The sequence below is a fragment of the Lampetra planeri genome, chromosome 28, assembly GCF_965212315.1.
Source record: "Lampetra planeri chromosome 28, kcLamPlan1.2.h2, whole genome shotgun sequence".
In the NCBI taxonomy this organism is placed as follows: Eukaryota; Metazoa; Chordata; class Hyperoartia; order Petromyzontiformes; family Petromyzontidae; genus Lampetra; species Lampetra planeri.
The window spans coordinates 5,792,837-5,816,024 of record NC_136134.1 but is presented as its reverse complement, the minus strand read 5'-3'; the positions used below and the strand labels follow the sequence as shown (position 1 = coordinate 5,816,024).

General features: G+C 43.7%; 3 protein-coding genes across 3 annotated transcripts in view; 2 read left to right on the top strand and 1 right to left on the bottom strand.

Annotated features, from left to right (window-relative positions):
* The window catches only part of LSG1 (large 60S subunit nuclear export GTPase 1), a 46,977-nt gene extending 46,503 nt beyond the window's left edge, over positions 1-474 (bottom strand). Inside the window, exon 1 of the mRNA XM_078607753.1 lies at positions 246-474. Within this exon, the coding sequence (XP_078463879.1) occupies positions 246-338 (93 nt within the window). The 5' untranslated portion in view covers positions 339-474. The remainder of the gene's footprint in view (positions 1-245) is intronic.
* Positions 475-1,497: 1,023 nt separating this feature from the next.
* On the top strand, positions 1,498-5,305 carry MRPL20 (mitochondrial ribosomal protein L20). The gene is made up of 4 exons (XM_078607752.1): positions 1,498-1,764; positions 2,792-2,902; positions 4,090-4,167; positions 4,286-5,305. The coding sequence occupies exons 1-4, from the start codon at positions 1,678-1,680 to the stop codon at positions 4,463-4,465; spliced, it is 456 nt and encodes a 151-aa protein (XP_078463878.1). The 5' UTR covers positions 1,498-1,677; the 3' UTR covers positions 4,466-5,305.
* Positions 5,306-15,252: 9,947 nt separating this feature from the next.
* LOC144728276 (calcium-activated potassium channel subunit beta-2-like) lies at positions 15,253-19,678 on the top strand. The gene is made up of 4 exons (XM_078607585.1): positions 15,253-15,317; positions 16,856-17,056; positions 17,623-17,818; positions 19,190-19,678. Exons 1-4 carry the CDS (start codon positions 15,253-15,255, stop codon positions 19,676-19,678), a joined length of 951 nt encoding a protein of 316 aa, XP_078463711.1.
* Positions 19,679-23,188: the final 3,510 nt, after the last annotated feature.

The window sequence follows — 23,188 nt, the reverse complement described above, 5'->3', positions numbered from 1 at the left end:
TTAGGTTTTTTCAGTAAAGTCACGTAGGTAAAAAATAAAAAAAAAATTAGAAATAATAATCGAAATAAAATAATAAATCACGTTTCGGAGGCAACACAAGTCTCCGTCATCAGGTGGGACCGTCACAGCTAAATTTACCGTATCAAGTGAGGAAAAATCCCAAAAGACAAGCTCTTAAATACCAGTTTAAGGGTGAGGGAATTAACGTGGCCACCGACAACAGCATCCATTCTCAAAGCACTCACCCACGAGTCGTTCTTGCGCTGCGTTCGGCTGGCATTGTTCCTGTCTTTGATTATAGATCGGCCCAAGTTTGGACCCTGCTTCTTCTTCCCCATAGCTGTGTGTGTGGGGGGGGGTTGTTGTTGCTGCTGCGTCTGCGACGTTGAGAATGTTGCGTTAGAAACGTTAGAAAGTAAACTCGCGTAGCGCTGTCGCACGGACCATGCGGACGTTGCAGGGTTGAGGCCCACGTGTTTCACCCGGAACGCAACACGGAACGCGCGTTCGGCCAATGTTAACGTTTTAAAATGCGTTTGAGAACTAAACAAGCGGCGACGAAGTTAAATTGTCTAGAGTGTACCCAATAATATCTCTCGGGGTAATCATTGTTTTTAATTGTACAGTAATTTAAAGAAAAAAGGTGCATATAAGGAACGGAACCTTTATTCAGGCCGGAACCTTTGTTGTTTCAGCAACATTCTGGCGCTGGGAGGTGGTGGGACACGTCGGCAGGGGGCGTACACGTGGCGTGCACGTGGAGGTGCAACATTTAACATTTTTCCAGTTTCAGTTTTTCATTTTACTTAATTAGGTGTAGCCCTGTGAGCCATGCGGCCCTTGACTCGGGTGCAACCGCAACAAACAAAAACATGAACAAAGAACATCTTATAATGACGACGCGCAACGGAAACATCCAGGAGAAAACCAGCAAAAATATTCCAGAAAAATGCACCGTTTATCAACGCTGCGTGCAAATACATTTTATACATTTGAAAGAGACTTTATTTAATACTATTGAAAGAGACTTAATTTAACTTGGAGCCCGACATGCTCAATTGTGCATAGATGCCAACTTGATTGGAAAATGTGGAGTGAAAAAACATCAAGCAAATGTAAAAGGACAATTCCTGCAATTGCTTAAGCGCACCCCTGCTAGCGGATGGGCCTCTACTAGAGAGAGCCAGAGAGAGACATCCTCAAGTACCCACACTTTACCCCACCAAAGGCGACATGCCGATCGATTAAACGTTGGTGTGCTTAATTTGTTGGGTGGACAAATTCATTCATGGCGGGAAACTGTTAAGTGATTTTTATTTCATTCATAATTTACATTAGTAAACCATCCTGTCCCAGCATTTAAACCTCGCGGATTGCTTTCAATCGAGATCGATAAAGATTCCAGGACAATGCGGGAGGTTTGACCCCCCACCCCTCTCTTAGCCCCGGAACTTTTATTCGGCCCGGAATCATTTCCCTCGCCGGAAATACTTGCGCTGCCGGGTATTGAAGGAGGAAGTGGGGACCCACATCATGTGTCATTGGCGTGGAGGGCAGAACGCACGTGGAACGCTCAATTGAGGGGTTCTTATTGACATCGCGGTGGGGAGGGCTCTAATTAATTGGCAAAAGGGTTTAATTGGAGAGGGGGGGTGTCCATCAAGAGTCGCCTTCGCAATGGTCTTCCTGTCCTTAAGTCGTTTGGTCAGGGTCAAGAGTGATAACCATTACTGGAGGGCGAAGGAGCTCTTCAAGTATTCGCAGGTGTGGAGAATATCATTGACGGACTCTCTTTCTTACGTCTGTCTCGCCACACAGAGTACTGTAGTAATTAAGCAATCGGCCGCACGGCCTTTTCGGAGTACATCGTATCCGCAGGATTGATTGAACGCGATCAGGCTTGCTTGAAACAATACTGGAGAACTTCCGATCTTACGATATCATTATTATTGACTCAGTACTATGCGGCCTACTGTTGTCAGTGGTGCCTGTGGCTCGGTCACTTCCTGAGATTCCTTATTGGGTTTTTCTATTTGATTCTATGCTTGGCGATTTGCCTATTCGTCGAGAGTGCTTGCATCTGATGTTTAGTCGGCCTATGTGTTAAAACTGCAATGACTGTACTTTTCTTACAGGCTGACACGTATTTACATCGAACAATCGGTTGGGTCAGTGTTGCCCTCATTTGGTTTGGGAAATTCAAATAGAGGGATTACAATCCATCATTGGAAGAAAAAAATATATTCACCCGGGATAATAAACTTTACATCTTATTCACTTAAAATAAATATATTTAGGAAATAAATATATTTAAGAAATAAATATATTTAGGAAATAAGATGAAGAAATACTGTTTCCATCTGTATGTAGAGTAATGTGTCTGTGACTTCCAATTGGATAGCCAGTGAGTTTGTGCATGTCTTACTGTCCACGTTTCATGGATTCCACGTTGTCGAGTGTGTGTGTGTATAATTGTGGGGAGCGGTAGTGTAGCGGTTAGCGCGCTGCGCTATGAACCCGGCAAAGCGAGTTCGATTCCCGCTCACGGCCAACACCAGTGACGATTATCTGAACGGTCCCGGGCCTCCCCTAGGTCGACTCAGCCTCAAATGAGTACCTGGTGCGGTGTGTAATCATCGCCTCTAGGGAGACAAAGGCGGTCGGGCGTGGTGCTGGCCACCCACCCCCTCGTGTACCGTTTCGGCCTTCATAGGTGCTCGCTAACAGCACTTGCCCCTACAGTCTGTTAAGGCTATACAGGGGATCTTTGTATAATTGTGCATCTTGACAGCATTTCCGAGGACGCAAGAACCGATGCTATGGCCTGGCCGTGCGCGCTGTCCGGCGCTCTTTCGTCTATGCCACCAAGGCCCGCCATCTGCGAAGGCGAAACATGCGCACCGTAAGTCTGTCTGTTTTCTCCCCCTACCTCCGATTAACAGGGTTGGTTGGCTACGTACGGTGCGAAATAAGTTCAACATAGAAGTCACAAACTGGGCTCGCAAAGCCACTGAACAATTAACTGCTACGCATCAAACGGCACGCGACTCTCATAGCCCGCGATCTACCGATTCACTTGTTTTCTAATCGTGCGTGAAGCTCATTGTACGGACAGTAGTTTGTCATGTACTGCCACATTGCGGGTTTGCTTCCGAAGGCCTGAGCACCGCCTTGGAATGTGGAATTTACAAAATCGGCTTCGGGTCACGAACAGAATTGAGGACTGCTCCCCATGCTCGTTTCAGCAAGGATATACATTGCTTTGACTTGCATTTCTAATAAACGTTTAAGATGAGAATGCAGTGATTTAGTAAAGGATATATGATATCATCCAATGCCATGTCGATATTTTGCATTTGGACATAGTCTTTAAATATAGTTGCAGTATAATTGGGAAAGTCATAATGTTGAATAATATACGTAGTAGATGTCAACCTTGTTAATAATTTAACAAATCAAATGAGTAATCCGTTAACTTATTTGAATACTTGTATGGGTTTGAAAGCATAAAATAGAAAGATCCCCTATGTAGCCTTAACACACTGTTAGGGCAAATGCTGTTACCCATTATTAAAAATGTAATCTCAAGTCACATGCCTCTTACTCTTTTGCTCCCCTTTACAAGACATTTTAATACTCGCTGGTTCTTTCGGTAAAGTCACGTAGATAGAAAAAATTAAATACAACACGACGTTTCGGTCGCAACACAAGCGTCCGTCTTCAGGTGTGAAAAAATGATATGCTGTTGTGGCTTTATATATGCACGGGAGGGGAGAGGGAAGGAGTTTGCCTGTAGGAGTTCACAGGGGAGAGGGGCGAGGGTTTGTGGCGTGCAGGGACGGGAGGGGGCTAGCACGGGGGGAACATTTTTTTAATGTTTATCACGGGCTTATCTATACCAGGATCTGGGATATGTGGTTATATTGTAAATTTAACTTCGTATATATCTGTACCTCTAATGGGATGTGGATCTACATAAGCCTATGTAACTACAAAAATATTGCTTCAATATGAATGTCTCAACCGTAGAATAAAAGGCTGGTGTGTCCCATATTGTTGTCGTGAGTAATATGTTGTCGTTTTTCTCAGTTGTGGATCACACGAGCCACTGCTGGCATCTTGGAGCACGGGCTGAAATACAGCCATTTTAAAACCAACCTTCTGAAGGTGAGCAGTAGATGAGTGAGTAACATCATAGCACAGCACAGGGACCCCTCGATTAACGACGTGCTCCGCTCGGTCATGAATCTGGCACGGGACTAACGCATTCATGTTCCGTGGGCAGACACAGGTGATGCTGAACCGCAAGATGCTCGCTGACCTGGCGATCACAGAGCCCCGTACGTTCAAGTCGTTGGCGGCTCTGTCGAAGCGTCGCGGGGAGGAAGGCTTCCTGGCGGCGCTGGATGACGGGAAGGAACCCACGGGGATTTTTTCACGAGTCGTGCATTGCGATCGCACATAGGCACCAATAGCGGCCTGGCACGGGCCCTCTACCTCCCACATCACAGGCACGCACACATGCAGACATGCACAGACTCGTTTCCACACAAATGCATACGAATGCGCCAAGACAAAGGAGACCCTGTGTAACCTACACGTACTGTTTGGGGAAAGTGCTGTTAGCAAGCTTGTACTAGGTCAATCTCGGCCTTAAATGAGTACCTGTTGTGGTGTGTGAGCATCAACGCTGGGGACATAAACGCAGCAAGGGGTGGTGCTGGCCACACTACATCGTGTTCCTCGCCGGGCTTAATAGGTGTGTGCTTACAGCACCTAAGCGAACAGTATATGGAGGCTATAAAGGGATATTTGTTTATAACAGCATATCGATACAAATGCGCATATGGACACCTATACATAAACCTATATACACACACACACGCAACTTGTGATACCCCCATGTACAGAGAGAATTGTGATTTTTTTTTTCGTATGATAGCAAAACAGAAGAACCAAACATTGTGTTGTGTGAATCTGGTTGGTTACATGCAGTGTAATGTTCGTATTTACATTATTTTAAAAAACGGCGTGCTTATATTCTGCACTATGTACCACGCAATGACTTGACATTGTGGCTATAAATAGACTCCTATGAAATTTTGACTTAAAACTTTCATGACTGTAGGAATTCATATTCTTTGGTTCTTTCGGTAAAGTTACATAGAAAATAATAAAATCGATTCAGAAAGAAATAGGTTTTTATTACTTTTTTATTTTCTATCTACGTAACGTTACCGAAAGAACCAAAGAATATAGACTCTGTTGTATGTTTCCTAACGTCAATAAATGTGTATTGCTTCAACAATGCTGTGCATTTTCTTACGTGCATTGCACATCCTGTTATGTACACATTGTTTAAAGAAAAGGCTCTAAAGAATTGTCATTTTCAGAAATATCCGATTGCACTATGTAACACAATTTTTATTCCTGGGTAGTAAGTGTTATTTCGTAATTGTTTATGCCTAAAAAGTATAGAAAATGGATATTCCTCTTTATGCCATCTCAGAAAAATGCAGATATGTATCCACTTTGGCAGCTGGAACTAGACTGAACTGGTGGGCTTAAGGCCCCTGTATACGACTATTTATATTACTAGAATGTTCTGCAAGTTACTCCCAAGTTTACTCAGCACTGAATCTATCTGGAATGTTCTGGAAAATATGTAAATTTCAAAATATCACTGTCCTGGTCACAAATAGCCATGTTCTGTACTTTTGAGGCATAAGCAATTAGGAAATAACACTTCCTACCCAGGAACAAAAAAAAATTGTTACAATGTTGTCAGTGGGGCACATTTCGTTCACACTTGGTCAGAAACACCACTGAATGCCACTGGACATGTTTTTCTTAACGTGCTTTATTCGTTTTCATTGACAGAGGGAGCTCTCCAGCTGAGATAGAGGCGGGAAATGTTGAATACTGTACCAGGTAAAGTGGTGGAATAGCTATTGAGTACGCAGGCAGTTCAATTGCAATGGAGCCCAGACCCTGGGCCAGAGGTCGCAAACGGGTTTTGATTCCTTACCCGTACCTGGCCGAACCAGGGTAGCAAACGGGTACTCGTACCCGGCCGGGTACGGGTAGCCGGGTATAGGGTAGGGTACGGGTATCGGGTGCCCGATTGCGACCTCTGCCCTGGGCTACAAAGAGTGAAGGGGGGGGGGCATTTCATTCCTTGCACCAGTGCCTGGTGTGAGAAAGGATGAGCTTACGCAAAGAAGCTGAATCCAAGTGCTGAATCTCATCCTGCACACGTGCTCTCTGGAATCGCTGCACCAGGACATCAGGAGAGCAGTCGCCAACAAGATGGAATAATCACAAGGAGTTGAGGACACGACACGTGCTACTTGGCTACACCACGGGGATACACGGAGATAGAGAAGTAGAGATGCAATAGGTTAAGTACACGAGACATCTCTTACATGACCACACAGGTGTAACCACGCCACTAGGGGGCGGGTAAAATATCAAGTGAAAAATATATATTGTTTAATTCTTTGGTTCTTTCGGTAAAGTCACGTATACCAAAAGAACCAAAGAATAATTCCTGCAGTCACGAAAGCTCCAAAATTAAGATATATTGTTTAAGCACAGCAAATTTATACATAGGATTTTATATGGTTGAAGAATATCTAGTTTATGAGGTCAGGACAAACAGTGGCGAGATGTTATACAGGAGGTCGTGGATTTATTCCCGACGCTGACACTTCTAAATTGAAGTTTGCATGTCTCCCCGTGGTCGTGTGGATTTTTACCCAGCTCCTCCGGTTTTTTCCTCCACATTTAGAAACCTGCGTTGAGAGTATTTGGTTGCTATAAATGTCCACAATATAAGCCACTTCGTTGAGCTATCATTCGTGGTCAGGTAGCTCCTTACCTGCTAAAATATAAAAATTAGTTACGTTTATAGGTTTTTGTCGTCCAAAATAATTTTCCACGAAAAGAAGTGTGGGGCAATGCTTATCCCCCTATTTATACATTCCTATTATAAGGGTGAGTTTACCCATTGGACAAACACTGTTATAAGCTCTCAGGGGCAAAACGATGTACACAAATGCATAGGCAGTAAAATATTATAGTTCACGTACAGATTTCTTGCTCTTGCCAATAGCAGTCCACCCAATGCGACATTTGGTGTCAGTATAATACTGTGCAGGGTTTGTGCAGTTCTCGGTGACCACAGAATATGAAACGTTTTAAAGGTCGAGTGCAGAATATCAAGGAGTTTGATAAGTATTCAAACACAGATTGAGCGAGCTTCGAAAATACCCAACTGCCTCTGGGTGCTTAACTTTTACCCATAAAATAATGTTAGTGTGTAGCATACTGCTTGTACGAACTATGGTTTCTCCAATCACTCAGTTTTTCTCCCACGTGAAGCCAGACACTCATTCATGGGATTCCTCAAATATCCCAATGCAGGATCATTTTGAAAAATAAGTCTTGAGATTGTTAAGTGAGGATTTTGTTCGGTAAAAGGGGGAATTATTCGTAAAAAAATAAAGTGTGAATTCTGTAATAACTGAGTCTATTAAGTGATGTATCTATTCTTTGTGGCTTCACCAATCAGGAAAGTAGCTGTTTTCTTTCTGATGACCAGATGCGGCCTAAGACTGCGAATGAATTTAAAAGTGTCAAATTACACATTTGACGCCCAGAGTAATTGATTACATTTTGACTTAAAACTTTCGTGACTGCAGGAATTAATGTTCTTTGGTTCTTTCGGTAAAGTCACGTGGATAGAAAAAAATAATGATAAAAATAAAGTGAATCAAAATAATAAACATGAAATTAAAAAAAACTAATGTAGACTGTAGCCTGGTTCTTAATCGGAGTGAGTGGACTGGCAGTCTATAATTTAGACTGTAGCCTGGTTATTAACCTCGGTGAGCGTACTGGCAGTCTATAATGTAGACTTTAGCCTATTATTTAATTTTATTCAGGTTAAGAACCAGGCTACAATCTACATTATAGTGTGCCAGTATGCTCACTCAGTTTAATAACCATTCCTACAGTCTACATCATAGACTACCAATATTCTCACCAGCTTAAAAAAACAGGCTACAGTCTACATTATAGACTGCCAGTGCACTCACCGAAGTTCAGAACCAGGTTACAGTCTACATTCTAGACTGCCAGTACACTCACCGAGGTTAAGAACCACGCTACAGTCTACATTTTAGACTGTCAGTATACTCACCCAGCTTAATAACCATTGCTACAGTCTACATTATAGACTGCCAGTACACTCACCAAACTTAATAACCAGGCTATAGTCGACATAGACTGCCAGTAAACTCACTCCGATTTATAAGCAGGCTACAGTCTACATTAGTAGTGTTTATTTTATTATTTTTTTATTCACTTTATTTTTTAACGTGAGTTTACCGAAAGAATCAAAGGATAATTGATTACCGTATAAAATTATACTTATTTTTAGCGAACCAATCAAGATTAATTTACAACTTTCAAAAAATTGTAAGTAAGTGTTAAACCTATTTAATTAAATTAAAAATTATAAGTAATGCACCAACGCAAAGTCATACATCAACATTCTTTAACTGGGTGCAATAATTCCTGATAGACTAAATTGAATTTTTTTCATATATATAATGACAAGGCCATTTTATTCGATGAAATTTAGTATAATGAATCATTTTTTGGTCCAACTTAATTAAAAATTGTAAGCCTATTGAAGCCAATGATTTTCCAGTGCATGTTGCAGAAGCAATAATCTTACCTGGAACAACGATGTTACCATACAATAAATCTACAGCCCTGTGTCAATCGACTGCTGGATGAAGGCCTCCCCACATTACGTCGATCATGAAGGGTTGAGTGACCATACTTCACCATGTGAGTTAGCGAAGGGTAGGAGACGGGGTGCCCAAAGATGTTTATTATTACACGCTTTTTATTAACTCACTCTGTCGTTGTTGTATCCTCAAATCTTGCAACTCAATTTAACCCACTTCCCAATGTGGTATCGACTGCAAACTTGGTATACTTAAGTCATTCTGATGACAATACCATATTCTATCATAAAAATAAGAAAATAAAAAAATTAAACGTAATTTTGTATATGTTATGTTTCGGCTTGGGTCTAATTGCCCACGTTATGGCAAGCTTCGGGGCCACTTCCTAGAGTCGTGGAGTTCTGCCATTACGAGTACATTTCATGAAAGCGTGTTTTTAAAATAAGTTTAAAAAATATTACTGATTTATAATTATATTATTTATGACTGGAAATTGAACTCTGGTCGAAGGGTTCATTATGCGGTGCATAGCCATTGCAACACTATTCCATCCACCACTGCACTGTGAACCCGTGGTGGGGGGTTGGGAGAGGGCGGTATCATTAGACCCGCTCAGATGTCACTTGCCACTGATGGCAGTCATGCCTGGGGAAACAACTCAGTTCAGGTTTTATGCACTTTTAAATCGAGATTCAAACTCATTTCTTTAGAACTACATTGGTTTGTGCTTAGTTTGGTATCCTTCCACCGCACCTCCGATTAGCACCGATGGCTACATACGGTGGGAAAGAAGTTATACATAGCATGTTCATAGCACAGTGCACGAAACGCTACACCACCAATGTCTGTTTGTTCTTTACCATGCCAGCTTTTAACAAAAAAACTACCATATTATATATCAGGGAATAGAACGCTTCCCAAATGACTTCCATCGAGGAGATGGAGCAATGAAATCAGTTTGTTCGCAGGTGCTGGATGGAACGCTGCGTCGCAAGATTGTGCAGGTGGCAGCGAATGGGAGAGGCTTTCGTTCAGCCGTGGATTGATCATTGCTGATAATCAAATTGTATATGTTTAATTGACACACGTTTTCAGCTGTACGTAAATGATACTCAATGCGTAGAGTTTTAATTAAATGTATTAGCATCAATCATTGTAATGCTACTTTTATGAAAGCCAGAATTGTGATGTTGCAGCTGAGTACATTCACAATGGCATTTCATGACGTTCTCTCACTGACTTCATCTGAACTCATAATTGCGAACTGCAGTGAGACTGCACACCAGGCTGGTCGCGAGTCTGAACCCAAACGGCCGCATCAGAAATTGAACAATAATTACTATAATTCGCAGCGTGTGGCTTAAAACGCTCCTTCGGAAATTATCCATTACTGTGCCATATTTTGACAACTTACGGATGAAAGTTATCATTATTTGGGAGAATAAAAAAAATACTATGTGTGCATAGCTTGTATATAAAATAATTTAAATGTCGGTTATTTAACCATGAATGCTTTAATGAGTCTCAACAATATGCCAATGCCATTTATGTGTTTGACTTCATGTGAGAGAAAACTATCTGGGGATACGACCGGTGTCCAGGAGGTCGGGGCTTCGATCCCGACCCCGACGCCTGCTGTATATTTGGATTCTAGATTTGAAGCTTTCGTGACTGCAAGGATTCATACTCTTAGGTTTTTTGAGTAAAAACACGTAGGTAAAAAATAATAATAGAAATACAATAATTATTATTTTATAAAATTATTATATCTATTATTTTATTTAAATTTTACCTACGTGACTTTACCGAAAAAACCTAAGAGTATGTATATTTGGAGTTTGCGGTGTCTTTCTCCCCGTGGTCGCGTCGATTTTTTTAAATCCGGGTTCTTCGGTTCTTTCCTCCACATTTAGAAACACGCGTTTAGATTTTTATTTTAGGGGCCGTCCATAAATGACGTCACGCGATTTTGGACGATTTTTAACCCCCCCCCCTTCGTCACACGGCGTCACAAAAAGTCAGACCCCTCCTCAAATATGACGTCACAAAGCTCTGCCCTTCCCCCAAAAAACATGCTTCAAATCGCTTTAAACTATTGTCATTGTAGTGCGTATTTAATGTGGCGCTGCACTCTGATGTTGTAGGATAAAAAAAATATATTAAAAAGTATATTTAATTAAGTAGAACGTGTTGTCTACGTTTATTTAAAGTTGCGCATTTTGATGTGACGTCACATTTCTCACCCCCCCCCCCCTCGTCACACATCGTCTCAAATGTCTGACTCCCCCCCCCCGCCTTAGGTGCGTGACGTCATTTATGGACGGCCCCTTATTTCGCTGCTATGTATTTCCACGTGATGACAAGCCACTTCGTTGAGCTATCATTTGTGGCCAGGTCGCTTTAATTGGATATTTGTTTAAGTAATGTGTTTACCTTTTCTATACGTTGCACTCCTATCGTGTTTTGGCACTGTTTCTTGTTGTAACGTTCTGACCCGCCCCGACAGGACATCTGTGACAAAGAGCTTCATAGCTCATCGGATCCCTCCACTATAACAAACACATTCCTGCGGAGAGAGCTGGTAGGAACGTTGGGTTTCTCGGTCAATGGCCAGGGTCAACGGCGGCGTGGTGTATTCCGAAAATATGCCCGACTGTGAGGGCGGGCACAAGCCGGCGTGAGTAGGTTAAACGTTGAGTTTTATAAGGGCACCACGGGGTGACCAGCCCCTCCCCACCCAGCCCTCCCCACCCTCCCCTCCCCACGCAGCCCCTCCCTGCACGACTGACACAATAATCCCCTGTGGGCTGGTGTAACCAGGAAGTTCCTACCAGTATAAATCTTCTCATTCTGGTAGCACTCACTACTGCCATCTCTCATCCTCACCCCTACAACACCTGGCAAGGCCTGGTGGTGACAAACCCACCTACTACCCAGGTTCAACTGAACTTAGCTTCCCACATCTGATAGCTGTGGTGATCTGGTGGTGGCTATGCACATATTTTACTTGAATTGCTTAGCGCTGTAACGTGAACTGCTTCCTTTGTGAATCATCACGTCGTGATAATGTTTCCTTTGTGAATATATCCCTTGGAGCTGCAATATATATCATCGTAATGAAGTTAGATTGTCGTTATAAGGCAATTGCTCTTACTATAAATGGCACGTATGCTTTGTACCACAATAACTTACAAGCCACCATAGTGCACGTGATTCTTTCCATCTTTAATATTTAAATAGAATATTTATTTTCATACTATCTTAGGCGGTTATATATATTCGTGTTTAACACGTGACTCGCCTGAAACTATCACACTGAAAGTAAGATATGACGAAATTTTGCCTCAATATGCTGTGACATTACCCCTTAAACCAAATTTATATATAACGTATGCCTCTTGCCAGGAATAATTAACGCATGCTCTGGAAATAAATGTAATTACTGTATGTCATGAATCTAAAATAATTTGCATTCACTGGGAATTGGTAAAGTGCTACATTCGCAATTCATCACGCACATACAGTAATTATGTAACACTGTCCTCCATGCGACACAACCTTTAAATGCCCTCTACACACTTTAGCATTCCCCCTAACTCAACCATTATCAAATATTAAAACCATGTTAAATCACATAATGCTGCTCTTTCCTCAAAGATATTTTAATATATATATCTTCTGAGGCTTTTTGGAGCTATACAATTATCGTCATGTATGGTGATTGTACGTTTGTGGCAATAATTACAGATTTACACATGAGGTTGTCCCTGGAAAAAACAGTTATATTATCTATGTTTTTAAGGAAGAGGGATATATGCATACAATATAGTCACGAGTGATTTTCAAATTTAAGACTTTGGTTATGACACAATTGCACGATGGCCTACTCTTGCGAATGAAATCATTGTAAATATCGGAGGTACGGTTTAAGTGAAAACGTTATCGCGTTAAAATAAATATAAAAAAAGTTTCAGCTTGCGTTTAACTTTTCTTACCTAATTACATTAGCCGTTTGGCATACACAATTCACTTAGATGATGCACAGAGGCACATGAAAGCCGAGTTTCAATTTTTTGTTAATGTATTTCAAGTTGCATTCTCCTTTCTTTAATGTCATATCAGCAGCTCTGCAATGCAGCCAAAAGAATATAAGTAGGGCATCCGTTTAATCTGTTAATGTTAGGGGGCGTGAGTGTATACGCACCATGTCAGTCTGAATGGACGCTTATTCCTCTAAGCATATGGTCGTGAAGGAATTCAAAGAAAACCCGAATATGTAATTGTGAAGAAGGAATTGAAATAAAATGAAATGGAAAATTGTCAAATTATTTCCTCAAAATGATTTTTTTTTGTCAGAAGATCCTGAATTCATACATCATTATTTGATCACGATAGATTTAAAATTCAATATTTCATACAATAAACGATTATTTATATTGTCCTCGTATAAAGATCTATATGGTGTAAATTCAATAATTTACACATGCACTACCGTATTATTTTTGTGAAAATTTAGTTTTGTAACTCATTTGCACTCCAATTCAACCAATTTTTTTAAATAAATTTCACTGTAACCGTGACATTCACCACTGCGCCCAGCGAGATACAGAGACAAGAGAGCGTGATTCAGAGATATAATGCAAGCTCGAGATCTCAAGTTGCCTGTTAGGAAAAGCAAAGTTGGTTCTGGCAGGACACATTGTTAGAAGGGTTGGTGGCTGATATATGAAACTGGTGAATGGCAGCCAAAGGGAGAGAACAAATATAAAAGTAGATGTCCACCACATAGATGGAGCGATAGGATGATCAGTTCATTCTGGAATGAAATGGATTGTGGCATCATTTGACCATGAGGAATGACATCGGCTTTGGGCTTTGAGAAGCCTTCTTGCAGAAGTGGATAAATACCGAATGTTCATGTTAATGATGATGACATTGTACAGATAACTACACATTCAATTGCAATGGTTAGATTAAAATATGTATATCCCTGTAAATATACATCACGTATGGTGAACTTTTTTCGCAGTGTATGTAGCCAAGTGTGCTAAATTATTTCAATTCTTTTCAAAGCGACGTGAAACTATTTTAGAATCAAAATGGCCATGCTGTTTAAAATTGACCGTTTAATAATAACTCCGAGGCAAACTGCCAAGAGGTTTCCCCCCACCATCAAATGACGCTGATTAATTGACTCTGAGTTAGCTCAGTTATTATTTATGCGTACTCCAATTTATCACATACATCCGTAAACCTGTTTGGTGAGAAGCCAGTTTTGTGGGCCACCTTTTTGGGCCATAGGTCGCGTATGTCATGGAGATTGTCACCGTTCTTGCAGATGTTTGCGAGTATAGTCCTCTGCAAAAAGCCAATTCAATCGCTGTATTTTGGGTGGTTTTTTGGGGGGGAGGTCCTACTGGACTACGTAAGTAGTGGGCATTTATACAGCTTCTGATAGTCCACCAATGATACGTTACCCCGTCAAATTAACGATCGTTGATATGGCATGCGTAGGGTTGCCACCTGTACTGGTTGTCCCCGGATCGTCCTCTTGTTGAGGCAGTTATCCCGGGGAATCTGTAAGTCTTTCCAGGAAATTAAAGGTCCCTGTTTTGTCAGTTGTGAAATGATAATACGAAGACACCACTCAAGTAAATGCATTGTTTACACTGTGGTAACCACAGCCATGAGTCACCTTGGAAATTACATATTCCTATGTTGTCATTTATGGATTGTCTCGTTTCGATTCTTGATTTTTTTTTTATAATTGTGTTGATTGTAGCGGCCTCTGGTGGCTGGGTGGGGCATGTTATTCCATGAAGACGTTCATAATTCTAAACGTCGAAAAACATAGATTCCTGGTCGTAATGCGATGCATGTGTCGTTTAGAAAACAAAAACATCGATATTAACTTATGCAGAATTACACCTATACATTTTGCAAACGTTGTATTTTAAATCATGGGCCAATGGTAACAAAAATAATGAGGGTGTGGCAGCCAAGGGTTAGACACACCTGACAGAGCATCCCTCAAAGAGATGGAGCGATGAAATCAGCTCGCAGATTCGTCAGAGATGCCGACGGTTTGGATAGGTATTCATGCAGCAGAAGATAAATCATGACGATTCTGATTAAAACATAGAGAGATGCATGTTTGGAAGTGGAGATGCATGCTTGGAAAGAGGCAGAATGAGAAACGCATGAATCCGGCAACAGAAATTAGAAACACTTTTGATCATAATCCAGCAGTGGATTTATCACAGCTGCCACTGACGATGACGATGTTAAGAGTTTGAAAAACGCAACAACATTCCGTGTGTGCGTGTGTGTGTAAATGAGTGTACACGCGATACGGGAAACTGTCCGCATCGAGTTAATATTTTAGCACTCGTGGAGTTTGATATCAAATATCAGAAATGTAGTGTTTTCGGACTTCTTGCTGTGTAGATGTGGATGCAAAGGGCTGTGGTCAAATCCTCTGTGGCTCTTCTACATGGACACAGCTATGGAGCCACCGGTGGAACTCCAGAGCATCGATGCAAATCGCTTGGGAATTGGGTGAGACATTTTTCTTCAAACTGTTCAAACGAAAGATGCAGACACGTAACCTCCTCGGTTAACGAGCTTTGTCTTTTGGCAAATGCATCGTCCCTACACTGACGGATGCATTGATGAAACCCACCGATAGCGGCGGGTGCACCGTGTTGAATGTAAATGTTCGTGAACGTTGCGAGTTTGTACGTTATTAGACGATGCGTTTTGAAAGCGTCACAACAGAAGCGGCGGCACGAGACTGTTGAACACGCCTGTCAACTTGGTTTCATTGCAGCGTGAAGGCGCGAGGCAGGTTTTTAGCCGTGAGTAATGGCTCTGCTGACGTGCCCTGTTCGTACGTTGTGGAATCTAAGACCGTCGATGTTTTTTGCGCCCTTCCAACAGCCACTCTGCTCGTAAGGCGTATACATTAAACAAATGTGTTCAACGAATGTGAATTCGATGGTGTCGGTGCAGTGAGTTACAAATAATTGAATGATGCTTTTATAAAAAAAGGCTTCTGTACTTGAAAGTATTCAACTATCATATTATTTTTATTGTAACAGGTGAGGCCCACGGAGTCGTGTAGCTCTTTCTCAGAAGCAACCTGGCCACGAATGATCGTTCAACGAAGTGGCTTGTCACGTGTAAATTCATAGCAACCACAAATACTATAGGCGCATGTTGATTCTAAATGTGGAAGGGAAACCCCGCAGGATCCGGAGAACAATCCACGCGAGAAGCGGGAAGAGAGACATTCAAATTCCAAATTTCAACAAATTACGTCTGCGGTTATCTCCATTGACAATGCAAGAAACGTGTACACTACTCGGTGAACCTGCAGAAAAAAACCTGGCCATGCAATGATCGAAATACTCAATGTGTGGCCAATAGATATAACTCAACGGCGCCTGCATATCGGCCTAAGTTCTCTGTAGTGTGGGGAACGGTGACGTGGCGGTTTATGCCACTAAGGACCACCACCAGTGACGATTCTATCTGAACCGGTTCTGGACCTTCCCTGTGTCAACTCCAGCCTCAAATGAGCACGTGGTGTGGTGTGTAAACATTGCCACTGGGGAGACAAAGGCGGCCTGGCGTGGTGTTGGCCACACTCCCCCTCGTGCCGGCCTTCATAGGTGCTCGCTCACGGAACTTGCCCCAACAGTCTGTTAAGGCTCTATGGAGGAACGTTGTCCATCACACACACCACACCTTCACAACCAGCATTTTCCTACAACCACAACACTCCAGGTAGGATCACCCCTCCTCTGTGTCTCTTCCACTTATAACACTCACCCCCTGCGTGGGACACTAACTCACTCGTTGGTGCTTTTCCATTACACTTCACCATTATGACTCGTGTACGCATGTATGTTGAACTTCTTTCGCACCGTACGTAGCCATCCGTGCTAAAATGAAGGCAAATTATGAAATGCATAATTATCTTTTTAAAAACACTGGACCACAACTTGCACAACAACAACAACAAGCGCCACGAGCACACAAAACCACGGCTGCCCTTGTTTCTCCCCGTTGCGTGCCGCGCAACGGACACGCAGAATCCTCATCCGCGAGGACCTCGGCGATGCTGGCGGGCAGCAGGAGGAGGAGGCTCCGGCCAGAATGGGCCGCCAGCCCAAGAACGTGAAGCTGTCGGCGGCGGAGGCACGAGTCGTGCTCCTGGCGCTGGCGATGGTCGGCCTGGGAATCGCCGTGTTCTTCATCCTCTCCATAACCGTCGTGCAGCCCTTGCTCAACGGGTGCGGTGTGCGCCCAAAGGCCCCCACCACCCCCACCACCACCACCGTGTGTGTGTGCTGTGGCGTGTGGTGTTTTTTTGTCAACATTAGACACAAACGTCGTTCACGTCACCCACCCAGCCATGCACCACCACCACCATCATCATCATCATCTTGACCCATGGTCAATCCACTGCCGGATGAATGTCTTACCAAGCCGCCTACGTTCACGTCACCCACCCAGCCATGCACCACCACCATCACCATCATCATCATCTTGACCCATGGTCAATCCACTGCAGGATGAATGTCTTACCTAGCCGCCTAAAAGTGCACCGAGCTTGGCACAAGCGGTACATTGATATCACAGATAATTAGCAGTGCGTGCCAGATGTTGTTGTCTGTGTCTGCACTTCCTTCATCAGAAAAACAATCTAATCTCTGTTCTTCAAATGGTAATTTGCCCACAACGTTAGCCTGCTGGGAACACATCTTTGCTCACAAATCAGTGTCAACAAAGACAACGGTTCATAATACAGGTTTTTTGGGGGGGAGTTAGATTGCGCCTTCCTTTTTCTCTTCCGCAGCCGGGGCAGCACGGAGGCGAACTGCACGGTGATCTCGGCCGAGATCCCCAAGTGGATTGACTGCGCCTTCGAGTGCGGCCCCTACTGCAAGGGCGTCTCCAGCTACCCGTGCCTGCAGGTCTACGTCAACGTGACGCCGTGGGGACGCAAAGTCCTGCTGCATCGCGACGAGCAGTCCATATCCTCCAGCTCGCAGGTGCGCGCGCCAGCCTCGCTCGAGAGACGGGGCGGGTAGCGGATGGAGGGGGGGTGTGCTTGATCGGTGTTTTGGTCGAGAACGAGACTCAAAGGGGTCAGGGTTTCTTGGCGGGGTCGTTGACGCCCAGTGGCAAAGGGCCATCGGTAGAATGTCTGCGCTTAAGTCAAAGCCGTCGAGCGTGACACCCTAAAGTGCTGGGGTTAATACCAAGGTTAAGCTTCGTCGATGGGTGAATTCTCTTTGGGACAAGAAGGACAAAGCGGCGTTGCGTTGCAAGGATCGATGGCCGAAATCCTCACTTCACTCGGAATCAAAAAGCCATTGGTAGAATGCTTGTGCTTAAGTCAGGACCTCCAAAGTGGCAGGCCAAAGTGTTCAAGTTAAGACCGAGGGTGACCTCACTGGTGGCACAATGATCTACTCTTCAACAATACGGACACAGGCGTTGCACTGCAAGGATTCAACGGTTTAAGTCGTAACTCCACACAGTCTCCACACATTCCTAGAAGTATCAGAATCATCTTTATTGACACTGATTTGTGACCAAAAATATGTTCGCAGAAAGCTAACATTGTGGACAATTGCCCTTTTTAGAACAGAGACAAAGAAAACATAGTTCTAAGCTATGCACACACAGACAACAACATCTGTCATGCACTGCTAAGTGGCAGTGATATCACCATACCACTTGTGCCAAATTAGGCGCACTTTTAGTATTAAAAATAATGCCCTTTATATAACTAAGAAAACCTAAATGTGTCTCAAGACTCTTTTTCAGGAGGGTCCTGCATCGGAATATTTGGAACATTTTATTTATGCATCTTTAGCATGTGGTAGGAAACCGTATTACCCAGAAAAACTCACTCAACGGAAAATATAACACTCACATCCCCATGCAGAGATATTGGAGAATCCACACAGCTAGGGTCAAGAATCCAATACTTATGACAATTCTTGGTGGTGCGTGGATGTGTGGGGAGTGGTGGAATCTTTCTATCCCTACTCTGTATCCAGCCTGTGTGGCAGGGTGGCACAGGGGTAACGCGTGTGCCTCGTGCTTTTCTGCATGAATTGTTTTGGATGTTCTCTTCCTATTCTGCACGGGTTTCCTCCTGGGTCTACAGTTTCCTCCGATAGTTAAAAAAAACAAACAATGTAACTAGTATTTGCCAAAGCATCCGAATGCTCACAAATTACAATACCTGCAAATTACTCAATTGAGATTACACAACGCAACATCGCCCCCTACTGCAAAGCCTTTGTTAGGCCCCTCCTGAAGTGGCGTTTTTAGATCGAGAGAGGTTTTCCCGGGCAAAGAAGCACAGTGACAGTGACGAAAACGGAGCGCCGATGATCGTTTCCCCACAGTGCTACCAGTTGACCAAGTGCTACCGGGACCACGCGGATGCCACCGCGGTGATTGAGCCGCTGAAGTCGTCCTTCAGGGCCCTCAACCGCACGCCCTTCCGATGCTTCTACAACGCCCGCGTGCACCACGACGACGCCCTGTTTAGCCGATCGGCCAGCGACTCCGAATCTCTGCTGCAGTGGCTTCTGTGGCCCCTCTTGGCCGTGGCCATCGGTGCCGCACTCTTGTTCCTCCTGGCCTTGAGTCACACGCTGGCGGGCGTGTGCGAGAACAAACAAACGATTCAGCACCGCCGCAAGGCACACTCCGACACCGCGCGTCCGGTCGCTCGGCGTCCCTGGAGGAGCGACGTGGCCGGAGGCGGCGGGGGTGGTGGCAGCGGCAGGTCCAAAAGCCGGGCCTCTTTGCGCTCGGCTGGCATAGCCATTGTGTCTTTCCGCGCTGTGGGAAACAGCCTCAAGGGAGAAAAGCACGTGCATTTGCCGTGATGCGCCGTTTGTGTTTTCCAGAGATTCGGTTCGAAATCATGTTCGGAGGAAATGTCCATTTTCAGGCATGAATTTCACTTGTGGGCAGAGTTGAATGTCTTTTTTTCCTTCGGTCGTATCTATGCATTTTATGCTTTGTAATTCCCAATGTTATTCCACTTGTGCTATCGGTGTCGCAATGTCATAGAAAGATTACATTTCCACTTTGAACTGTCATCGCGTTGCATCGCATTATCTCAGAGAGCACTCAAGGTGTCGTCATCTCAACGAGCACTCAGGGAGTTGTCAATAGTGATTCTACTGCATTGGAAAATAACGACAGCTCTTCTTTGTGATCATCGCCACGCCACCACCTCTTGGCCACCTCGCAGCCCACTCCAACAACACCTGGCACTCACCGGCAGTCTCCCATCAGAGCACTATCCAGGCTTTATCCGGCTTAACTTCAGAGACTGCTTTGGTCTTGGGCAACTAAATCAAATAAGCAAGTGTAGATACGAAGTAAAAGGTGCATGCGTACGCGTGCCAGTGCTGGCAGAAGAGCCTCCACCAGAGGCAGCTCTAGAGAACGCCTTGAAAGGGCATTTTAGCCTCCTCTTCCACAGTGGCCACATGATTGGAGATCGGTAAGAGGACCACAACTTTACGCCACCACACGCGACCTGCCGATAAATCAACTGTGGTGTCCCCATAAGTATTGCAAGTGGGGTTAGCGGTGGCGGTGATGGATTTAAGAAACTTGCCAATTGTTAAAACTGCATTGAACCGGCGTCCTCTGGGTTGCAATTGCGGTGTGCTAACCATTACACCACAGGCAGCATAATTAGTGTCTCGTGTGTATAATAAGCGAGTGTTTAATGAGCGAAAACTAAAATGAAATATGCGTGATAATAGCTCTTAGGCGTGTTCAACAGAAAACCACTGGTGTAAAATAGACCACAATATTGTAATGCCTTTGCTGAATATTGTGAAGATCGCATGGAAAGTTGTTCTTGTATTCCCACACGAATGCGCCCTGCGCAGGATTCTAGTCTCCGAGTCAAGAAGGAAATAAATGCTCTGACATGCCTCGGCACACACGGGATGGATTCCTGCCTCAATCCCTGATCACAGTCTCAACGCAACGTGTGCAAGAAGCAGCTAGCCTTGTGCATTGTGCAAAAAAACCATCAACAGTTCCCGAAGAAATGCATCGTGGCCCTCTTAATGCACAAGGCTGAGTGCGTTTTGTACACGTTTCTCTGTGTTGTGTGAAACTTGTGGTTTATTCAGCCTGCGCTGACTTCTTTGTTAAGATGGGTTGTCTCGCCATATACAGATTTTATTATATTCACAATCATTGGTTGGGAAGTCTGCTAGCGACAGACACTACGTCTGCTTCCCATATATATCTGTCCCTGCATATAAAAAAATAAAAGCATGGCTTTAGACATCACATCGGCCACACAGTCTTCTGGAAATGATGTTTTCAGCATTAGTTTAATTCAAGCAAGTTACAGTATTCTTACATAACAAAAACATTTCGTATGGAAAGGAGGCGTATTTTCTCCTTATTGGTGATTGCATTCCCATATTCGCAACAACAACGCAGATTATTTCTAGATTTGAAGCTTTCGTGACCGCAAGGATTCATACTATTAGGTCTTTTCGGTAAAGTCACGTACGTAAATAATAAAAATAATATAAGAAATAATAGAAATAAAATAATAAATCACGACGTTTCGGAGGCAACACAAGCTTCCGTCTTCAGGTGGAACAGTCACAGCACAATTACTTGATACAGCAAATGTGCTGTGACTGTTCCACCTGAAGATGGAAGCTTGTGTTGCTTCTGAAAAGTCGTGATTAATTATTATATTTCTATTATTTCTTATATTATTTTTATTATTTATTTTTATTCTTTATTTTTTACCTACGTGACTTAACCGAAAAGCCCTAAGAGTAACGCAGATTATTATTTTGTGCAAGCAAAATGATTAATTCCGGATGATTGTGGCCCCCAATGCAGCCAGGTGGTGCAGTCTTGCCACGGTGTGCACAGCGGCTTGTCGTCATGCTCATTTTGGCTCTCAAGTTAAGAGTTTATATTGTTACGTTTAACCAGGTGAGAACTCAAGAGACCGCGATAGTCTAATTTGCAAGATGGACCTGGATCGACAGGTAGTGATGGTCAATGGGACAAACGGTATCATGATGATGATGAAAACAAGTGGACAATATTTCCAAATAATGATATGGCGTTTAACCGAAATTGCCCAGAATCCACCCAATCTCATCAGATCTTGGAAGCTAAGCAGGATTTTGAGCCATGATCGTGCTCGGAAGGGCAACCACCATGCATAACAGTTGATATAGGCGGCGGAACTACGTTGTGGGCAGCAGAAAGGCAGTGCAGCAAAATAAATTGCTGTATTGTACTTTTATGCCCCCCCCCTCCCTGCCTTCAACCTACATTGCAGTCCAGCTGGGTTGAATATAGTCAAACAATCTGGCACGATTTGATTGGCGTGGGGAGGCCCTCATCCAGCAGTGGGTTGACAACAAGGGCTGTGCATGTGCGCGATTCTTTTGTAGGAGAGAGTAAGATGACAAGCGACGCACGCCGTATAGCCAACACTTCATACGGAGAATAACAATGAACGGATCAATTGCGTCAATAAAATGGCCAACGTGTTTCACAGGTGCTCACGCAAATTGGGCGAGTCAGCTCCTTACACAAACATCAACGCATGAACAAAGATGAAGTGCTTTGTGTGTAAATATTTTTTTCACGCGGTTGTTGAGCGCAAGCACAAAGCCCCGAAAATATAAAGCGGCCAGCGACGATCAGCACTGTCAAAGTTGTAATAGGCGAGAGTCAACACGTTGCTGCAATGGAGTAAGGTTATTGTAAGCGTTTGGAAAAATAAGTCTGTCGAGAAGACAGAGTCTGAATGACTCTGTCTTCTCGACAGACCTGTTCTTCACCTGAGGAAGACAGAGTCTGAATGAGCAGGAGACAGAGTCTGAATGACTCTGTCTGTGAGGAAGACAGAGTCTGAATGACTCTGTCTTCTCGACAGACCTGTTCTTCACCTGAGGACGGCTGCTTGCGTTGTGGCCGAAACGTCGTGAGAATTATTTTATTATGTTTTATTTGTATTATTTTATTATTTCCATTCTACGTGACTTTACCGAAAGAACCAAGAAGATTGTTTTGGAGTTTAAGAGACATTGGCACGGCAAAGAAAACCCAAGCGTCTTCGATGCCTCCTTCAGCCAGGTGAGTAGTTTACACCGCGGTCTTGCGTGGGAGTCGGAGTGCAGTGGTTCGGAGTGTTCGCACTGCGCGATGGATCTGGAGAGCTGAGTTTGATTCCAGGCCATGGCTCACGTCAGTCCCAAGTGGTACGTGAAATGGTTTCTGACCCCCTCCACCCACCGCCCTCGCTAACCAGCATTGGCCAAATGACCCCCATGGCCGTGTCTGGAGGCCTTCATCCGGCAGTGAATTTACCAAGCGGTGTAAAT